Consider the following 19838-nt stretch of genomic DNA (forward strand, 5'->3'; position numbering starts at 1 on the left):
GACAGAAAACTGAGTCCAAGAAGATAGTAATAGTCCTCTGATAACCCCTCAGTACAAATCCACATTTGTAAGAATACAGTTAATAAGTGTACACAGTTTAATGCCACAGAATCGTAGGGATTGGAAGGGACCTCCAAAGATCATCGAGCCCAACCCCATTGCCAAAGCAGGTTCCCTATACCAGGTCACACAAGTAGGCATTCAGGCAGGTCTTGAATATCTCCAGAGAAGGAGACTCCACCACCTCCCTGGGCAGCCTGTTCCAGTGCTCCGTCACCCTCACCGTAAAGAAGTTCTTGCGCACATTGGTGCGGAACTTCCTGTGCTCCAGCTTCTGGCCATTTCCCCTTGTCCTGTCTCCACACACTGCTGAAAAGAGTCTGGCCTCGCCACTCTGCCCCCCACACCTTAGATATTTATAGACCTGGATCAGGTCCCCTCTCAGTCTTCTTTTCCCAAGGCTAAACAGACCCAGTTCACTCAGCTTTTCTTCATAGGGGAGATGCTCCAGGCCCTTCACCATCTTTGTGGCTCTCCGCTGGACTCTTTCCAAGACATCCCTGTCTTTTTTGTACTGGGGAGCCCAGAACTGGACACAGTACTCCAGATGAGGCCTTACCAGGGCAGAGTAGAGGGGGAGGATCACCTCCCTCGACCTGCTGGCCACGCTCCTTTTAATGCACCCCAGAATGCCATTGGCCTTTTTGGCCACAAGGGCACACTGCTGGCTCATGGCCAACCTGTCGTCCACCAGGACACCCAGGTCCCTCTCTGCAGAGCTCCTCTCCAGCAGGTCATCCCCCAACCTGCACCGGTGCATGCAGTTATTCCTCCCTAGGTGCAAGACTCTACACTTGCTTTTGTTAAACCTCATCTGGTTTCCTACTGCCTAGCCCTCCAGCCTGTCCAGGTCTCACTGAATGGCAGCACAGCCTTCAGGTGTGTCAGCCAATCCTCCCAGCTTTGTGCCAATAGCAAACTTGCTGAGAGTGGCCACTATTCCCTCATCAAGATCACTGATGAAGATGTTGAGTAAGACCAGACCCAGCACCGACCCAGCATCGACCGGTGAGGAACATCTCAGTACCATAGTTTAAACTACATCCAGCTTTGCAATTACATCTATATGTCAAACTCAGTCAATATAATTTGTTCTCACATAAGATTTCAGTTCATTATATTCCTCTGCTATGCTGGTTTCTTTTTGATCAATAAAACAAAAAAACATGGACTGAAGAAACAAACAGAAACCACTTCCACAAAAACGCTGGAAAGGGGTTTAAAATAGTATGCCTAGCACTTTCATTCTTGAATACTTCTTGGCTTGCATACAGTGTTTGACACACAAAAGCAATTAGAAGCCAAGATAGATGTCTTCTTCATATCAAATATATTGGCTTCAGTTGAAATCACATTGACAAAAATAAATAAATAAAAAAAATAAAAATTGCCCAGTAACAAGAAATGTGGCCTGGCAAGAACTGTGTGCATTTTGCATTTCTGACATGCAAGTCATTTTGCTATACAGACAAAGAAAATTTAAAAAAAAAAAAAAAAAAAAAAAGGCTTAGCCTTCTTTATAAGTCATGCAAAAACAAAGCCAATATTCTCAATGCAGTTTGTGTAGTGTTATCTACTTTGCACAAAGCCTTTACATTTATACCGAATGATTATTTGCATTCAAGAAGTTGTAAAGCTATACATTCAATCAGAAAATTTATGTTACAGAAAGCTTCATTACAGTACTACTTTTACAAAGAAACCTTTCTAGGACTCTTGGAATTCTGCTTTGACAAGTTACAGAATGTGTACAGTTCTGTCATCAACTGTCAGCACTATATGTATGGAAATGTAATTTGTTATACTTGGGCAGAAACTGACTAAGAATTAGATGCTTGCTAAAATTCTGCACCTAAGCAGCTACATATGAACAAACTCAAGGAGACAAAATCCTTTTCCCACGTGTTGAGACAGTGGCACAGTAAGAAAATAGCAAAATAAAACCCTCTATGATTATGTCCTTTCAGGTTTCTGCTCTGCAGACTGGAGTCTAAATAATAAATATGGGAACTGCATTACTTAGCCCAAATGATTACCCAGTTTTACTGAAAAACAACTCTGTACAAGTTACAGTATCTCATTGCAGCACCTCTGTTTTCCCAAACAAACTGGCATGAAATAAGGGAAACAAAGTAGGCTAAAGGGAGCCAGTAAAAATAAGAAAAGGAAAACATTCACTATCCACAAAGTTCCTTTTACTAGAAGTATGCTGAGTTATCTCAGTCTTCCCACATCAGTGGTACAGTGCTTTTTAAATGATGGGTTTTTTTTTTCAGTTGCATGTGACATTTGTCACAGCCCTAGCTCCTGCTTCTCTGCAGCCAACAAAGCCTGTATATAATACAGTCTGAGAAAATATCAGTATTACTGAGGCCTCCATTCCAAGAATTCATATGAGCTCAAGATGAGTCAAACTTCATACCAAAAACAAACACAGCAGCTACCCTGAGCAAGATGGTTCTTAATAGCTATTGTGTGAAACTTAACTATATTAAACAATAATGTCTATGGAACGCTAGCCATTTCTATATTGTTCTTGAACTACTGTCGTGGTTGCACATGTTGGCAATGGCTGGATTCTTTTATTGGATCAGTTTCATTGTGGTAAACACTGCACTGAGTCAGGAAGCAGACAAACTTAAGATCGCTGCTTGGCTGTGAACAAGTAATCACATACTCCTGTAGGGTACTATTAGTTCTGTGATTTTGATAGTTCAATAACTCAGACATAGCCCACATAGTCCATAGTTTGTCCAGTGGATGATTCTCAGCACATCTGCATCACCACATCTGGACTGCCACTGAAAAGGAGGAGTCTCTGCTCCTAATTCAGGGATACCCTAAGATCTTGACGGTGGGGTTGAGCTGGCAAGAAGTTTTCTAGTTCAACCTCTAGTTCAAGAAGAGTCACTATGAGATCAAATACAGTTGTTCAGGATATTATCCAATGCAACTTGAAAACCTCCAAGAATGGAGACAGTAATATGTTCCCATGCTCACCCATGCTCATTACTAGTAATGAATGTATTATTTTAAAATATTACAAACGATTTCACTACAAGTGATTTCATACCCTACATCAGATGAACTGTGTGAATAAAAGACAAAAGGACAGCCCAGTAAGAAGATATGACAAATGATTTACATACTTTCCAGCTAATCAAAATTATGTTCCACACAGCTGCTCTTTTTCAAATTTGAAGGAAAAATGCATGAAAGAATGTTTCTGACACAAACTATCATGCTGATTAAATTCCAAACCAACCATTGGACCTGCTGCAGTAAAAATTCATAGTAAAACACTAAAACTTTTTGCAGGAAAAGTCAAGTAATGCAGGGAGAGAAGAATTCTATATAGCTGTATTTGTGATAAAAAAGAAAAATTCAACTGAGGGAAAAATAATATTATCCACAAGCAAATCATCAAGATACTGATAAGGTAATTTGACCTTACCTCAGCCTCACAAAGTGCCTGAAGACCCTGTAAGACAATAGCAGCAGGTGAAGCTTGATCAGGTTTTGTGCATTCATTCAACACCTGGGAAATTGCAGCCAACATATCTGCTCCATGCTGGTATGGCCTAAAGGAAAAAACACAAAGATATAGGGCAGTAGGGCAGTATTTATACATATAAGCAACTGTACTCTGTACAAAAAAATTTACTGAGTATCAATTACACAAAAGCGATAACTAAAATAGACAAACTTGAATGCAAAGGAGAAAAATGGAATGAAGCAGTCGGGAATTTTAAAGGTGGAGTGATAGAGAAGTAGATCAACAGGCAGAGTTTGCAATGAAAAACATCACCAAGTAGATAAGCTATGGAAGTCTCTTTATAAGAATGTTGTGTATTCTAAAAGATTACATCGATGGAATTGAGTGCACTCTCAGCAAGTTTGCAGATGACACCAAGCTGAGCAGTGCAGTTGATAAATATGAGGGAAGGGAAGCTATCCAGAGGGGCCTGGACAGGCTGGAGAAGTGGGCCCAAGTGAACCGAATGAGGTTCAACAAGGCCAAGTGCAGAGGGCAGTCCCAGGTATTTATACAGACTCGGGGAAGAAGTCCCTTAGAGCAGCCCTGTGGAGAAGGACTTGGGGGTCCTGTGGACAAGAAGCTGTACATGTGCGCTTGCAGCCTGGAAGGCCAACTGTGTTCTGGAATGCATTAAAAAAGGGGAGGCCAGCAGGGAGAGGGAGGTGATTGCCCCCATCTATTCAGCTCTTGTGAGACCCCATCTGGAGTACTGCATACAGGCTTGAGGCCCCAGCACAAGAAAGATGCAGAACTCCTGGAGCGAGTCCAGAGGAGGGCCACTAAGATGATCAGGGGAGCTGGAGCACCCCTCCTATGAAAAAAGGTTGAGGGAACTGGGATTGTTTGGTTTGGAAAAGGGAAGGCTCCAGGGAGACCTCACTGTGACCTTCCAGTACTTGAAGTGAGCGTATAAACAGGACGGGAAATGGCTGTTTACAAGGGTGGATAGTAATAGGACAAGGGGGGAATGGTTTTAAAGTGAGACAGGGGAGGCTTAGGTTAGATATTAGGAGGAAGTTTTTCACACAGAGGGTGGTAACACACTGGAACAGGTTGCCCAAGGAGGTTGTGGATGCCCCATTCTTGAAGGCATTCAAGGCCAGGCTGGATGTGTCTCTGGGCAACCTGGCCTAGTGGCTGGCAACCCTGCACATAGCAGGGATGTTGAAACTAGATGATTTGTGGTCCTTTTCAACCCAAGCCATTCTATGATTCTATAATTAATTACTGTGTTACACTGCTAGTATTAGAACTGAATAAAGACCCATAATTTGTGTGTGATGAAAAAAATACTTTTAGAAAAGTATTCAATCTTTCTTTGAACAGATCAAAAGACTTAGATATTTCTTCCAGTGGTGCATTACTCTTTTTTAAAATTTGGAGTTGATATGCTTTAGGTTTCTGCTCTGGATCAGTTGTTTTGTTTACAATGAAGATAGGTCTTTTCCACTAACTTTAAAATTACTTATACATCCTTTTAAATCCACAATATGTAAGTAGTTGAGATTAACAACGCCTGAGTTGGTATCTTGCACAACTAGAAAAATACTAGCCTTAGTATTAGCCATAATTACCCAAACAGACTAGCTAGAAATAATTATGCAGCTTATCTGAAAAAGTTTTCCCATACAAAGACATAAGATTGATACCAAACTCTTCTACTTACCTCTGTTTACAAATATCCCTTATACAGGCAGCTTTAGCAATCACTTTTTCCCACTGAGCATCCTTGTCAACTGTCAAAGAGGGTACATCAGATGTCGCCAAGAACTTCTGTAATTCTGGGTAGATTCGATCCTAGAAGTAATTTAGCATAAAAATTATCTTGGTGACAAGATTTTTGATGGCTACCAATTTTACTTGACTTTTAAATTCTATTTTTATTGCATAGCATACTTTGCTTTTCTTCGTCAGAGTTCAATACTGTACTGAGATCTGAGTAACTTTGCAGATGGTATCTTTATTGCTGCTTCATAAACAAAGAAGCAAGTTACTGCCTTTTTATTAAAGTCTTGTTCTTACCAAGTTATGTGAAACAGAAACCCATCTCTCAAAAATCATAATTTTCCTCTTGTTGAAATGAAAAGTAGCTTTCCTGAAATATGTACAACTGAAATTTTTTACTAAAACATAATCAATAAAGGCATCACTTTCACCATTTAATTTATATTGTGGAAACAGTGCTCCAAAACAAATTTCTTTTGCTGGTTAGAAGAAATGGAGTTTACAAATTGCAGTTGTACTCAGAGACACCATAAGAATTTTCTAACCTGTCTTTCCCACAAAGATGTCATCAGACGCAAAGTAATAGCTCTAAGCTTCGGTGTACTCCCCAGCATGTGTATGGATCGTAAAATCTGAGCTACACAAACCTGAAAGAGATTTTGTTAATCAAAAGTTACTGTTAGTTTTTTGTTTTTTTTTTTCATGTCCAAGAAGGTGCACAAATCTACAAATCGTTACTTGGACCAACTATCACAGTTATGTAATTGTCCAACAGCAGTGTCAGAAAAAAGCTGGAAACAAATCAAAAAACATCTTTTTAGGCTATCTAAAAACAATAATGATATGCTACAAACAACAAAGCATAACATACATTTCACCTTACTCAAATGCCATATCCCATCCAAAATATTACAAAATAATGCCTATGCTTGCAAGTCAGTTATTATTTTAAGCAAGCTGTCCATTTCTCAGTTTAAATCACTCCTTTTTTTTTGTGTGCGTGTGTGTGTGAACAAATGACTGCTTATGGATACAGTTTTCATTTTACTAAAAGAACTTGCATTCTGACCTTGTGTACACCAAGTGAAGGCAAAGTATACAATATATCCTTGTAAAGTGCAGGCTCCAAAGGTCTTCCCAGTATAAATATCAGAACAGGGATAAGATTCGGGACCTACAATAAAACAAAAGAAGAAAGTAACTTCAGAGTTAGTTTGCCAACCTGGTAATACTTTACATACATGAGAATGATTTTGTAACACTATATTAAGTACTCCTTCTTTTCTGCATTATTTTGCTTTCTGGTAATAATAAAGAAAAATTTCAAACTTTAATTTTTTATTTCTTGTAACTTATTTCTTTATTTCTTTCTACGTAATTATCTTAGAAGCACACTGTTATGTATGTTCAGCTGTAACTAATGCAATAATCTAAAATGCTAATGAATGTCTCACATTTGCAAGAAAATCAGGTAAAAATGAATGCCATTATGATCTGGATCCAAATATGTACAATGATCTTCATCTTCAGATCCAGGGGAATATTTTTAAAGCCTCTCATAATTAGCAAATATTAATTGGCTCAAAGTTGGAGAAGGGAATTGGTATTATTACAGAAATATTAGTAATACTTGTAAGCCTTAACTTATGAATTTGTTACATGAATCTTCTTATGGTGTAAATTTCTAAAGGAATCTCTTAATCACCATGCAAAAATACAGGCACTGTGAAAGGAATATGTGAAACAAATATATATTAAAACATTCATATACCAAATCAATGAAAAAAACTATTCTGTGGGAATACAAGAAAGACTATTCAGATCAACAGCTGTGAAGCAAGAAAAACAGCATGAGAAAGCAAGGCTGAGAACCAAGGACATCTGTAGAAGAAGAGAAAAGCAAGAGGAACAGCCCATGGCTCTGACTGGATAAGCACCTGTACGCACGGTTGAGTGTTTCTGGAATACTTTGTTGACATGTAAAGGCAGATGGGAAAGTTGTGAGGGTGGATAGGAAAGATAAAAAAAGAAAACTTGTGAATGTATGTAAGTTATGTGAGAACCTGCAATAAACAATTTGAATTGTTCACATCTGAGTCTGGGCCTGGTTGCCACACTACTCCAACTGTTTTCTGTCCTTTCAAAGAAATTCTAATGATGCTACTATCTTATCCCTCAAACCTCTCATTTGAAATGTAATTTACTCCACTTTTCTAATGTATGCTAAGGAGGAGCCACAGAGATTTCCCTAAAGTGACAAAGAAGGAAGCTGTCTATTTATCATACAACACAATTCTGCTTTATTTAGGCCAAAGTTTTTAGTATTTTCATTCCTGCAGGGTTGTTTTTTCCCTTCTTGTGGAGATTCGTATCACTACATTATAAAATTAAGTTTACTCATTCTGGGCTTTGCTTTGTTCCACTTTATCTCATGGATGCTTAAAAGCAATTACATGGCACTAGTTCACAGTCTGCCTTTATGCAATAGCAATCCATCAAAAGATCCATTTCAGTCCACAGAAATCACTAAACTTCTGGGAGTTTGCCTGCTTCTTTCTGTTATTACCTGTTCCCAATAGCAGACCAGAAAAATACCATTTGTCCTACAGAACAGTACTACCTTTATAACAACTGAGAAATCCAAATCTGTACTTTCACGGATTTAAAACTTGTTCTGGAATCTGTATTTAATAACTAAGGAATTAACTACAATATATTATTTATTCAAGTTTTCCAAACACCACTTGGCATATCTAGATAAAATGAATTCCTTTATTTACCCCAAGATCTCCCACACTTTTGACTAATGGACTCATCTCTCTCACTCTCCTTATTTCCCATGGTTGTTATCTACTCTGTAGAAGTAGCCCCGCTTATTTTTTTTACATAAGAACAGACTAGCTGAAGAAAGCAAAATAGAAATCAAGTAGCAGAGATATAGATGAGGGCAGAACATGTCCAGCTAGAACTTCATATGAAGTACAAATACTTCACAAGGACAACATCCAATCCTCTGATTTAATTTTCCAGATTTCTTAGATGATCAAGTGGAGAATACTTGTTATCTCCCCTTGTGTATCTTACAGTACATACTGATACGTATATATAAGGTAGTAGCAGAGAATAACATCTCCGAATATGCAAAACTGTAAGAGATAGATTTACCTTTTTAGCTCAAGCAACTCTCTCTCATTTCTGGTAGGTTCTCTGTTTTTGTTTACTCTCCCTAAAACCTAAATCTATAACAAACATCTTTTTTACTTTATAGTTAATGGTAAAACAGATGGCCCCAAAAAACACTGTCACCCAAAGGATGCAATTTTATACTGTACTCTGCAGCAGTTTGCCTCAGCACAAATGTTTCTAACCAGTATTCTTAACCAACATTCTCCTGGTTAACTTAACATCCTTGCCTCAGCAGACCACAGCAGCCAAAGGCATTTGTAGGCACAGATAAGTGTACTTCCAAATTACTATTAACATTAAAGTGACACCAACTTCCAAACAATTCAAGGCAGATGATGAGACAGATACTATTCTTTCTATTTAAGTGACCATACACCTAATTTTCACCTGAATAGATGCTGGCTTTTTGCAACTTTCTCTGAAATCAATTTGCTTTTCTCTGATCAAAAAACTATCTCATTTAGAATAAACAATTTGACAGAAAAATGGGTAAAGGTACAAAGAGAAGTAACAAACTTCTGAGAATAACACACTCTCTGAGAAGCAACATATCTCACGGCTCTTTGATTCTCTCATATGACAAGTAAATATCTTTAAAATCCCTAACTCCTTCCAGATCTGTTACACTGGTTTATACCACAAAAGTTAAAGGAGTCACTCCACACTAAACCCACCTTGTAGCACCACTCTGGAACAACACTTTAAGCGACTTAAGCTGAGGATCTAGTTCTACCTCTTCCCAAATTCTCCAAACTATCATTTCTTCTCTGTTCATAATAAGCCTATTATCTTTTCACTCAATTTCACTCACAACACATTTCAACAGCTAATTCAGGCACAAGTACTAAGTGGGATCCTTCTGTCCACAGTCTCTGGAGACTATCCTGTATTTATACTCCTACATGTGCTTTAATCAGAATATTCCTCCAAGTTTAAATGCCTCTGAGAAGCCCAGTCATTTTCCAAAGCTGTTACAGTACTTAATAAACCCTGCATCATAAGTAGTTTTTTTATATGACAATATTTTTAGAAATACAACGGTGTAGGAATTAATTCACTCCACCTCCATCAGCACGCAGTAGAGTTTAATTAATTCTAGCCTCAGCCAAAATCCAGTAAGGCTTGCCTTAATACAGACAAACAGAAAACTAAGCCTTCATTCAAAACACAGAATTTTGTTAATTGCCTTCTATTCGCATTTCATTTCCAAAGTAATCATTTGTTTAGCTGTGTTTCCTCACCTGACTGATGCCAAAAGGGCAGCAGCACTGCCTAAGAGAAAAGGATGTTCATTAAAACACAGGAAAAAAATTAAAACTGACTAATAAATTGATTAGAACACAAAGTGTAGTAAGACCTGAAAATCACTCAGTGTCCTCAAATCAATAATCCCCTGAGGCTAAGTCAAATCTTATGAAAAGAGAATTTCTATGCAAAAAAATTGGAAAAAAAAAATAAAATTGAAGCTAAAAGTATGGTAGATGTAAGTGCATTTATTCCTGGGCACCTGTTGTAACTTTAGCATTAAGGAAAAAATAATTAATCCACTGATTTACTGTTTACTTAAATCTTTAGCTAAAACCCTGCTGATGCGCAAATAGTGAACATTCCATACCTCCAAGTGGGGCAACCAGTAACACTAACAGCAGAAACCTCCACCATTATTTTAAATCTCCAAATTACTAGAGGTCATGGCATGCTCTTTCACTGAGGTACAGTCTTCCACACTGCTTTTAGCACCATTGGTGAATAGGAAAGAAAAATCTTCTGAAAACATTACACAGAACATCTGGCATGCATCATTATGGTTGGAATACACTCAACTCCAAGAATTAGAGTTTTGTCGTTCCTTTAAACAATATTCATCTCTGATTAATGCTGTCAGTGGTTTGTGCTGTGCTGTATCAGTAATAAAGCTGTCGGATGTCATTATAATGCTTGAACTCCTTACCTAAATTCTGTCCTATTGTCTTCTTACCACTGCTGCCAGAAGCAGGTTCTTACCCTGCTCCACTGCATCTTTATTTAGTTAGCTCTCTACTCAACAGACTATTTCCTGCACTTTTCTCAGAAGCAGGAGTCTATGCATGTGGCAATCAGACTGAATGACATGCAAAATAAATGACATTGAAAGGAAATAATATTCTTAATTTTACTTAAAAAGCATTTAAGGTCAGTCTGACCAAGCCTAACCTTCCTCAGCTGTGACAAGAACTTCATTTCAACTCCTGTGTTCACATTATCTTCCTGGTTAAGAAATTTATTCTACACTAAGTTCAGTACACAGAATTCTCAGGGAATGATTAAACACTTAAAGCTAAAAAGGCCAGATACATATATCCTTTACTGCTCTGTCCTTCAAGTGCGCTCCTTCTGAAGTTATGTTCAGATTATAAGATCAGGAGAGAAACAAAATTGCTTCTCCCTCTCTCATGCAATGGATAAACAATGCTGGGACTACTATCAGTGCGATATTTATAGAAAATCTTCATCAACAGCTAAATAGCTCCAAAAAGCCAATACAACAATTCGCTAGTTCTCAGCATGCAGGAAACAGCTGCGGAGGCAGAGAGGCATGATGCCTGGAGCAATGCCTCCTGCACTTACTGCTCCTGGAGCATGCAGCTGTTGGGTCAAGCTACTCACTAGCAATCTGAGAAAGGTTTTGAGACTCTGGGGTTTGTTATTAATAATAATTTGCATCTCAAAAATCATGCCTATGTATGCCAACAGCCTCTATCTTCACTCACATAGGAGACAAAATACTCTCATTTGTTAACAGGACTAATGATTGTTTGGTGATCCGATTTTTTTTTTATTATTTTTCTTTTTATAGGACAATTTTTCTTCAAAAATGGGGATAGAAGTTCTTCTCCCTTTCAGTTCCTTCACACTTTCTTACATTCAATGGAAGGGGAACTATCCCTTATGCAGCCCTTCTGTCAATACAACAAAGATACTCCAGAAAACAGTAAACAATGCTCTGTCCAAGATTTTTTCAACAATATCAGTAATGCTGTCTCCATTTTATATGCTAAAAACAGAGTATCACTTAACTCATGCCTCAGATTCTTTGGTTTAACACCAATCTTGGAGGGCTCTTTCAAGTCACTTTTGACATTAAGAGATCATTGCTGGCAACTCAGAAAAAGCGAACCAAAAAGGCACAAATTATGTCACTGCAAAGTGACATAATTCCATTTTTTATTTCTGGACCATGCAGGGCTGAACTTTAGTAAGGAGGCAACACCAGTTAAGTTCTCCAGCAGGCAAGATAGTGCAGTGACTAGGTTTTCAGCAGCATTCAGCACACTGGTATTTCTTGCTCCAGGGCACAGGACAAAAATATTGAACAATACACACATCTGAAAAACTGGTTCATTCATTTCAGTGCACAAATGAAGATAGATTTTTAATAATAAAGGCTGCAAAAATATCCTTCTCAAAAAACAGAAGCACTTTTTAAGAAGACATGCTAGGTTTTGAAACATTACATGTACTCCACCAGGATCTTAATCAATCAGCTTTGACAACGAAGAATCTGTCCATAAGATCAGACTACAACATGATAATTCCCTAACACATACTGTCTGAAGATAACATAATCAGACCATATGAGTACCATATGAGCAAGCCCAAACCATTTCAACACATTCTTAAACATTGTCTCCTTCTGAATAAAAATGTAAATGAAATAATGCATCCTTAGATTGACTTTCCTACATTGTTTCATTCCAGCCATTGAAAGACCATGAAAGAATAAACGTCCTTTAGAATGTCATTAATAATATTAATCAAACTTGTGTTACTATTCACCAGTAACCTCTCAGTGAGAAGATTTAATTTCTTCTCCTGCATTGTAGTGGGTAGCACACACTGTAATTTTGGTGTTTTTAAACAACAAGAAAATTCATCTGATTAGAAAGACTGTATTTAAGTATTTAATAAACAGCATGTGTCAGTGCAGCCTTTGCAGTGATTTAGTTTAAAAGCCAACATACTACTTTTAATTCATCAAGCTTTTAAAAAGATTTTTGGACTTTCTTCCAGTATTTCAGACCATGACTCCAAAATGAATGAGCTAGACCCAGATCTAATACAACTGCTCATCATAATCTCAGAATCACCTGCGTTGAAAAGGACCAGAATAATCATCTAGTTTCACCCCCCCCTGCTATAGGCAGAGTCGCCAACCATTAGACCAGTCTGCCCAGAGCCTCATCATGCATCACAAAAAGGATTTCATGCTTCCACTTAGTGAGTAAGGAGGAGATACATACACAGAAGTCCTCTGTAGGCTTCATAGAAAGTGTAAGGTAAAACAAAAATATGGCATAACTGGAATAATGACTATAAAAGAACTTATATACTATTTTTAAGCCTAGCACTGTTTCTCCATTAATTTATTCCTGAGATCATGGACTCCATATAAAAACAATATCCAGTGGGACAATGGAGATTCTGTTTGTGAACTCTGCTCATGTAGCAGTGGACCCATTTGTGAAAACAATGGATAACATTCTAAATACACATTTTCCTTTTCTGACTCCATTTTGTCTTGAAACACAATTTTTCTAATTTTGCAATCACTTGTGGCTTTTCCATTCATTATTCATAGCTATCAAAACTAATCACCTAAGCCACAAAACAGAATATCACTAGCAACAGTATTACAAATTACACTGACCACTTAAAAAAAATAAAAACCACCAATAAGAAAAGCAACACACAGTTATTTTTATATTATGATCCTCTCTGTGCACTTTTATATATCCTGCTGTAGTATAGTAGGTATTCCACAGGTTGTCTGCAAAGCTCACATTTTTTTTATTCAGTCCTGTAAACACTTCATTTACCTTTTGCAATCTTAAACTCTGAGGTCTGTTTGTCTAAGTTTTTTTGATCATGAATCAAAGATGTGGAATTCATAGTATATCTGTATTTACTTTATTAGGCCTTTTTTTACGTTTCACATTTGCACTTAAACTGGATGCTCAAGTGTTAATACCAAATGAACAGATTCAAGTTAATAAAGGTGGCTGTTTAACTTTGATTAACAGCTTATCTCTTCATCTTACTTCTTACCTCTGACTCTCTGCTATTCAGAATGGCCAAATTACTATGCTTCATGTTACCTTTCACAGTATCTCTTGGCAAGTGCCCAAGAAAAGGAAAACTCAAAATTCTTCACTATTTTGTTGTGATTAGCTTTTCTCTTAATACAAAAGCATTCTAAGCACTCTTCTACCACTTACTTTCCCCATTCCTTATAAACCATCATTTATATGGAGTGGAATAAAACAGAAACAAATTATAGCAGTACCTGAAGCACTCTTTCACCATGTACTGACAGTTGTCACCACATAGTCCTTGCAGTTTCCTTTATCAGAATATCAATTATTCCTTCTGTACATGAATTTAACTTCTTTCTCCCACTACATTAAATATTTCAACTGTGAGAAAAAGAAAATTCCTCCTGCCTTAGGAGACCACTACACCTACAAGAAACAACATAACCTTTCATTGCAGTGCAGTATAGCAGTGACTCTGTGGACTCACTGAGCAAAAACAGAACTAAAATAACTGTCAGGGTCAGGACAGATACCAGGTAATCCCAAGTTCAACTAAGCCAGATCATAGGTTCCAAGGTTCCACTTTGAAAAGCATTAAGATCCTTTAGAACAATATAAATATATATATATATATTTAGAATGTGGTATGGCTGCAGATAGTGCTAACTCCAGAAAGTGCAGCCAAGGAGACCCAAATATAACTAAGGACTGAGAAGGGAAATACCAAAGTATTCTTCTCTCTGACTTTCCAAATATTTTCCAGCAGAACAGCAGCTGTATTACTAATTATTCTGATTGCTTTACATAATACTATTAAAAAAACATCTGAATACTTAACCTATTTTTCAGTAAAGTATTTCTAAGTCCAGAGCTCATCACTTGCAGTCCCTGATAGGAAGTGAAATGTGACGCGTCTAGAGGCAATCAACAAATGATGGCTTAAGTTTTGCATTTTAAACAATTTCTAATTCATATGGATTTCTGCTGATCATTAAGGAAATAAAAAAATATGATGAAGTTTCAACTACCCCTTATAATTGCATCGGGGCAGAAGCTGTTTTTTCCAGTGCCAGGAAGGACTTTTTCACCACTATGAAAGGCCTCTTAGTTCTAGGTCACCACAGCTCGAAAGAATCACAGAATCCTAAGGTTTGGAAAACACCTTTAGAGGTCATCCAGCCCAACCCCCCTGCAATGAACAGGGACATCGACAGCCTAATCAGGTTGGTCAGAGCCTGGTCCAGCCTTGCTTTGACTATCTCTAGGAACAAAGCATCCACTATCTCACTTGGCAACTTGTTCCAATGCCTCACTACCTTCACTGTAAAAGTCTTTTTCGTTATACCCAATCTAAATCTCCACTCCTTTAGTTTGAAACCATTTACCCTTGCCCCACTACAGCAGATCCTGCTAAAGAGTCCGTCCCCTTCTTTCTCAGAGAGCCCCCTATAGACATTGAAAGGCTGCTTTCAGGTCATCCTGGGGTCTTCTCTTCTCCCGACTGAACAACCCCAGCTCTATCAGCTTGTCATCACAGAGGAAGTATTCCATCCCTTGCATCATTTTTGTGGCCCTTCTCTGGACATGCTCCAACAGGTCCAACAGGTCACCCCTGTGCTGAGAACTCCACATCTGGATGCAATACTTCAGGAAAGTCTCACTAATGCAGAGCAAACGGGCAGGGTCTCCTCCCTTAAATCTGCTGACCACACCTCTTTTGATGTGACCTGGAATACAGATGGTTTTCTGGGCCATGAGGACACAGTGCTGGCTCATGTCCAGCTTGCCATCCACCAGTACCTTGCAAATCCTTTTCAGCAGGCTTGCACTCTATTCTTACATCCCCCCACTTGTACTGATTGTGCGGGCTGCCACTACCCATATGGCAAGACTTTGCACTTGTATTTGTTGAATCCCATGAAGTTCCACTTGAACACACTGCTTGAGTCTGTCTATGTCTTTCTGAATGGCTGAGGTGAAAGAAGGCTAACAGAAGACTTCATTGCTCTCTAAGATGACCTGAAAGGAGGTAGCAGAAAGGAGGGTATCAGTCTCTTTTCTTGGATTGCAAGTGATAAAATGTGAGGAAACAGCCTCAAGATGCACCAGGGAAGTTCAGAGATTGGATATTAGGAGAATATTCACAGAGAAGGTTGTCAAGCACTAGAACAGGCTGCTCAGGGAAGCAGTGGAGCACCCATCCGGGGAGGTATTTCACAGTTGTGTGGATATGGCATTAAGGGATGTGGTTTAGTGATGGGACTTGGTAGAGGTCGAGTTCATGGTTGGACTGAAGTTTTTTTCCAACCTAAATGATCCTATGGTCCTGTTCCATACTGGAGAGAGTACAGTGAAATGCCACAGATTTAAGAGACTGGAATATCCTTTACATGCAGAAAGGCTGAGAAAGCTTGCACAAATAGTAGCCTAGGGAAGTAAAGGCTGAAAGCGGACTACATCAATGTATATGAATTCCTGAAAGGAGGATGCAATGAAAATGGAGCCAGGTCTATTTTAATGGTGCCCAATGACAGGACAAGAAGCAGCAGGCACAAACTGAAACGCAGGAAGCTTTGTCTAAAGAACAAGAAACAGTTTTTTTCACTGCAAGGCTAACTGAGCACTGACATAGGTTACCTAGAGAAGCTGTGAAGATTCCATGCATTTGAATACTCAAAAGACATACTGGCACAGCCCCGGGCAAGCTGTACTATGTGGCTCTGCTTAAGGAGGTTTGTTGGACCAGATGAACTCCAGAGGTCTTCTGACCTCAAGCATTCTGTAATTCGGTAATGTACAAAGCCCTCTTATAACTGTGAACTGGATGACTCAGATAAAACTACATCCTCCAGAAAACTAACCTGCACTTCTAAGAACATAATTTAAACCTTCCACCACAGAAAATCCATTCTTAATATTCTCACTTACAACATGCAAAGCCACCTATTAAGAAAGGCTTAGAAGTCCTGAGGATTTCTGCTTGATTGAAAACAATTAAGCAACAACTCAGTGAATGAGCTTGACACCATCCTCAATCAGAAAACACTGGCATGCTATTCTACCTAGTGACCAGAAGCAACACTACTATCATTTAGGAAACTGCACTCTTTAAATAAGTTACTTGGAATTTTACTACTGTAAAAAACTACATATTTCTTCCTATCATAGACAGAGCCTTTGTGATTCAGTATGTTCCACTACAATTTTTTAAATAATATGTAGAATTGGTATTTTCATTTAAATAAAGAGGCAAAAAAACAAAAACAAAAACGAACAAACAAAAAAAACCACCACCAAAACTATGACAAATTACAAGGAAGTCAATCATTACACAGAACAGCAAAAACCAGCTTCAGGTATGTTCCTGCTATAGTTGTCTGAGAAAAAATCTTTTGCTCTGAGAACAGTGCTATAAAATACTGATTTGCTTGTGTGCTTTGTAATTACCCTTTTTTTTCTTGTTTTTTAATTATTCTGTTTCATGTTACTGAGCTGCCCCTCTAGAATGAAAAAGTACAAGGCTACAACAGAAGGATTTTACATCTGTACTTTTACAGAAAGAATCCATCCTTATGAAAGAAAGTAGCAATCATTATAAGAAAGAATCATGAAATGGAGAAAGGAAGGGAGGAAGGAGGGAAGGGAGAGAGGGAGGGAGGGAAGAAGGAAAGGAAGGAGAGAGGGAAGGAAGGGAAAAACAAAGGGGAAAAAAAAAAAAAAAGCAATTAACTACTTCATTTAGTACTTTTCTGCCTGGTACTTAACTTTGAGGAATCAGGCCTACCTTGCAGCAAGCTTTTTATATCCACTTCAGACTTGTATTCCAGGGCAACTCTTCTATGCATGAGTTAAGGAGTATACCAAGCACACAAACAAATATTTCAAAAATAAAACTAACAGCTAGATTCCATTCCTATTTTGAATTGTAAGCATTAACTATGCAGTTTTGCAGGTTGAGATTCAGGCTTTGTACAACAATATTTTGAATCTGCATCCATCTTTATATTCATTAAGATGAAATACTACCTTGCTAGCATTAGTTTAATAACAGCAGTATGTACAGGACAAAACAGGAACTCCAAAATACAATAAAATGAAGGAAGCTAAACATCTCCCTAATTAATTCACATACTACACTTGTATACTAAAACAGCAGATTAGCCAATAACCTTTTTCAATGTAATTGACGGCTACTTGTGGTTGGAAGTGTCACAACTGTGTTGGAGTTACTAGTATACAATTTTAACTTTACCTCTGGCTAATATGCTGCATCCATTGTTTACTTTCAAACGAAAAAGAAAAGTCAATGCTATAGCTACAGACACCACAACAAAACATTTTAAAATGCCACATAAACCTTCCTTTTTTAATTAGTCCCTTTAAATGATCGTGTTTGTTTCTTCAAGCTGCAGAGGGAAATGCCATGAGTTAAACGTATTTGGAGGTTAATCACTTCTTGGAAACCCAGCTACTCTGCAGAACAATACATCCAAAGGCTTTTAGTTGGTTTAGCTAGGATTTAAATACAATTTATTTATTTTTTTCTCCCCACCACAGTGGTGATCTTACAGCTCATGTAAATAAATACATTCCACACATTCTTCTATTCCCACATAATGCTCACAGTTCTGGTGAGTAATTCCACAGCAAAAGCCTGCAATTTTTTCCAGACTGAAAAACAGACCTTTTAATCTGTTAGTATGTGTCTGTACAGGAGTCAAAATTACTTTTCAAATAGGATCAAACACAAAAAAAAACCAAAACAGACAAAAAATCAGTCTTTAAAGTTACTAAATTTCAAAGGTCATGACACAAAAAATTATTAACTTGTAAGCCCTGAAATAAGATAATTAGTGCCCAGCAAAATTAATTACAACACAGAAGTAGTATAATGCTATAAATTTGATACAAGTTAAAAAATGCAAAGAAGTTCAAACAATGGTAGAAAAAAAATGAAGAAATCACATGCTCCCAAATCTGTTTCAATCCTGCTGTATATGAAACACATGCATACAAGAAAACAACAAAACAAAGGAGAGCTTGACAGAGAATTTACAAGACATATATAAGAAAGTTATTAATGAGCAATCCAAAGAAGATGAAGCTGGCATCAAGTTAAAAAACCATCTCCAGCTTAGGAATTACAGGTATCTCCAAAAGCACTGTATAGTGATTCTGTTTTAGCACAGCACTTCAGTACATGTTCAATAACAAGCACATCTCAGACCTGCAGTTCTTGGTGCCCTAAGGCATTAAGTGCATACTCATAAGCTGTAACTTTTTACAACTTTTGTGCTACAGAACTATGAAAGCTATTTGAAAAAGAAAGTGATTAGAAAACTTAAGCAAATAAAACTTGTCCTTATGGTATATCTGACAATCAAAACAATACTTCTCCCTTACCTACATTTTTTTTTCATTTTACAAGATGATTATTTCTGATTGGCGATTCCTAATCTACCTACTTATCTACACTAAAAACCCATATGTCCGCATTTACCTAAGTTACGCAGAAACATAAGCATACTGCATAAATCTGACTTGGATTCAATAGCGAATGAGACTAAGACTGTACTGACTATGGAGATATTTTTAAGAAGTAATACAACAGACATCACAAGTGACTTGATGGTCCTCCTGTAACATGAAGATCCTTCAAAAGCCAGAAACACTTTCAGTAGCCTTTCTTCAACTTGTTGGTGTTTTATTCCATCCTCATGAGGTAATTTCACTAAATAAAGCAGGTTTCTTTTCCTTAAAACACCCTAACACAGAGGCATAATGCACATGTTACTGTACACAGCAATAATTCTACAAGTTGAAAAGCCAGACAGACTAGGAGTGGTCTGGAGAGCTGCGTGTGTCAAGTATATGGGTATGAACATGCATGTATTAAGAGCATGGCTGAAGATACACATGTATACATGCGTGTATTGCCAGGGTAGTGCGCTTGGTTGGAAGGCAGTCTGTACCAGCAACTGTAATTGAGCTGCAGCCACACAGGCTCTTATGTCCAGATGCCAGCAACTGGGGAGATGGATCCAGAGGTCAGCTACATGTACCTGTGAGTCTGAGCCCTGCTGCTGGAAATAGCCATGCTACACATACGTATACATGTATTCCTTATTAGCTGACAGCCAATAAGGAAAGGGGAGCAAAATAAAGCCACTAGTGCTGCTGAAGTTCGTGAGAGTGCACAGTGTGTCTACATTATATACATACAGCCACAGATATGTGATGTACACATGTGCCCTGTG

At 37.9% G+C, this 19838-nt stretch overlaps 1 protein-coding gene across 3 annotated transcripts in view; it reads right to left on the reverse strand.

Moving 5' to 3' along the window:
• The window catches only part of FOCAD (focadhesin), a 100852-nt gene that overhangs the window by 54491 nt on the left and 26523 nt on the right, over nt 1-19838 (reverse strand). For all 3 annotated transcript variants that reach the window (XM_031610002.2, XM_031610001.2, XM_090132672.1), the window contains 4 exons: nt 6393-6497; nt 5869-5970; nt 5265-5395; nt 3515-3641 (listed from right to left, as the gene is read on the reverse strand). In XM_031610002.2, coding sequence (XP_031465862.2) covers nt 3515-3641; nt 5265-5395; nt 5869-5970; nt 6393-6497 — 465 coding nt within the window. The remainder of the gene's footprint in view (nt 1-3514; nt 3642-5264; nt 5396-5868; nt 5971-6392; nt 6498-19838) is intronic.

Source organism: Phasianus colchicus, chromosome Z (genome assembly GCF_987193195.1).
Source record: "Phasianus colchicus chromosome Z, bPhaCol1.hap1.1, whole genome shotgun sequence".
In the NCBI taxonomy this organism is placed as follows: Eukaryota; Metazoa; Chordata; class Aves; order Galliformes; family Phasianidae; genus Phasianus; species Phasianus colchicus.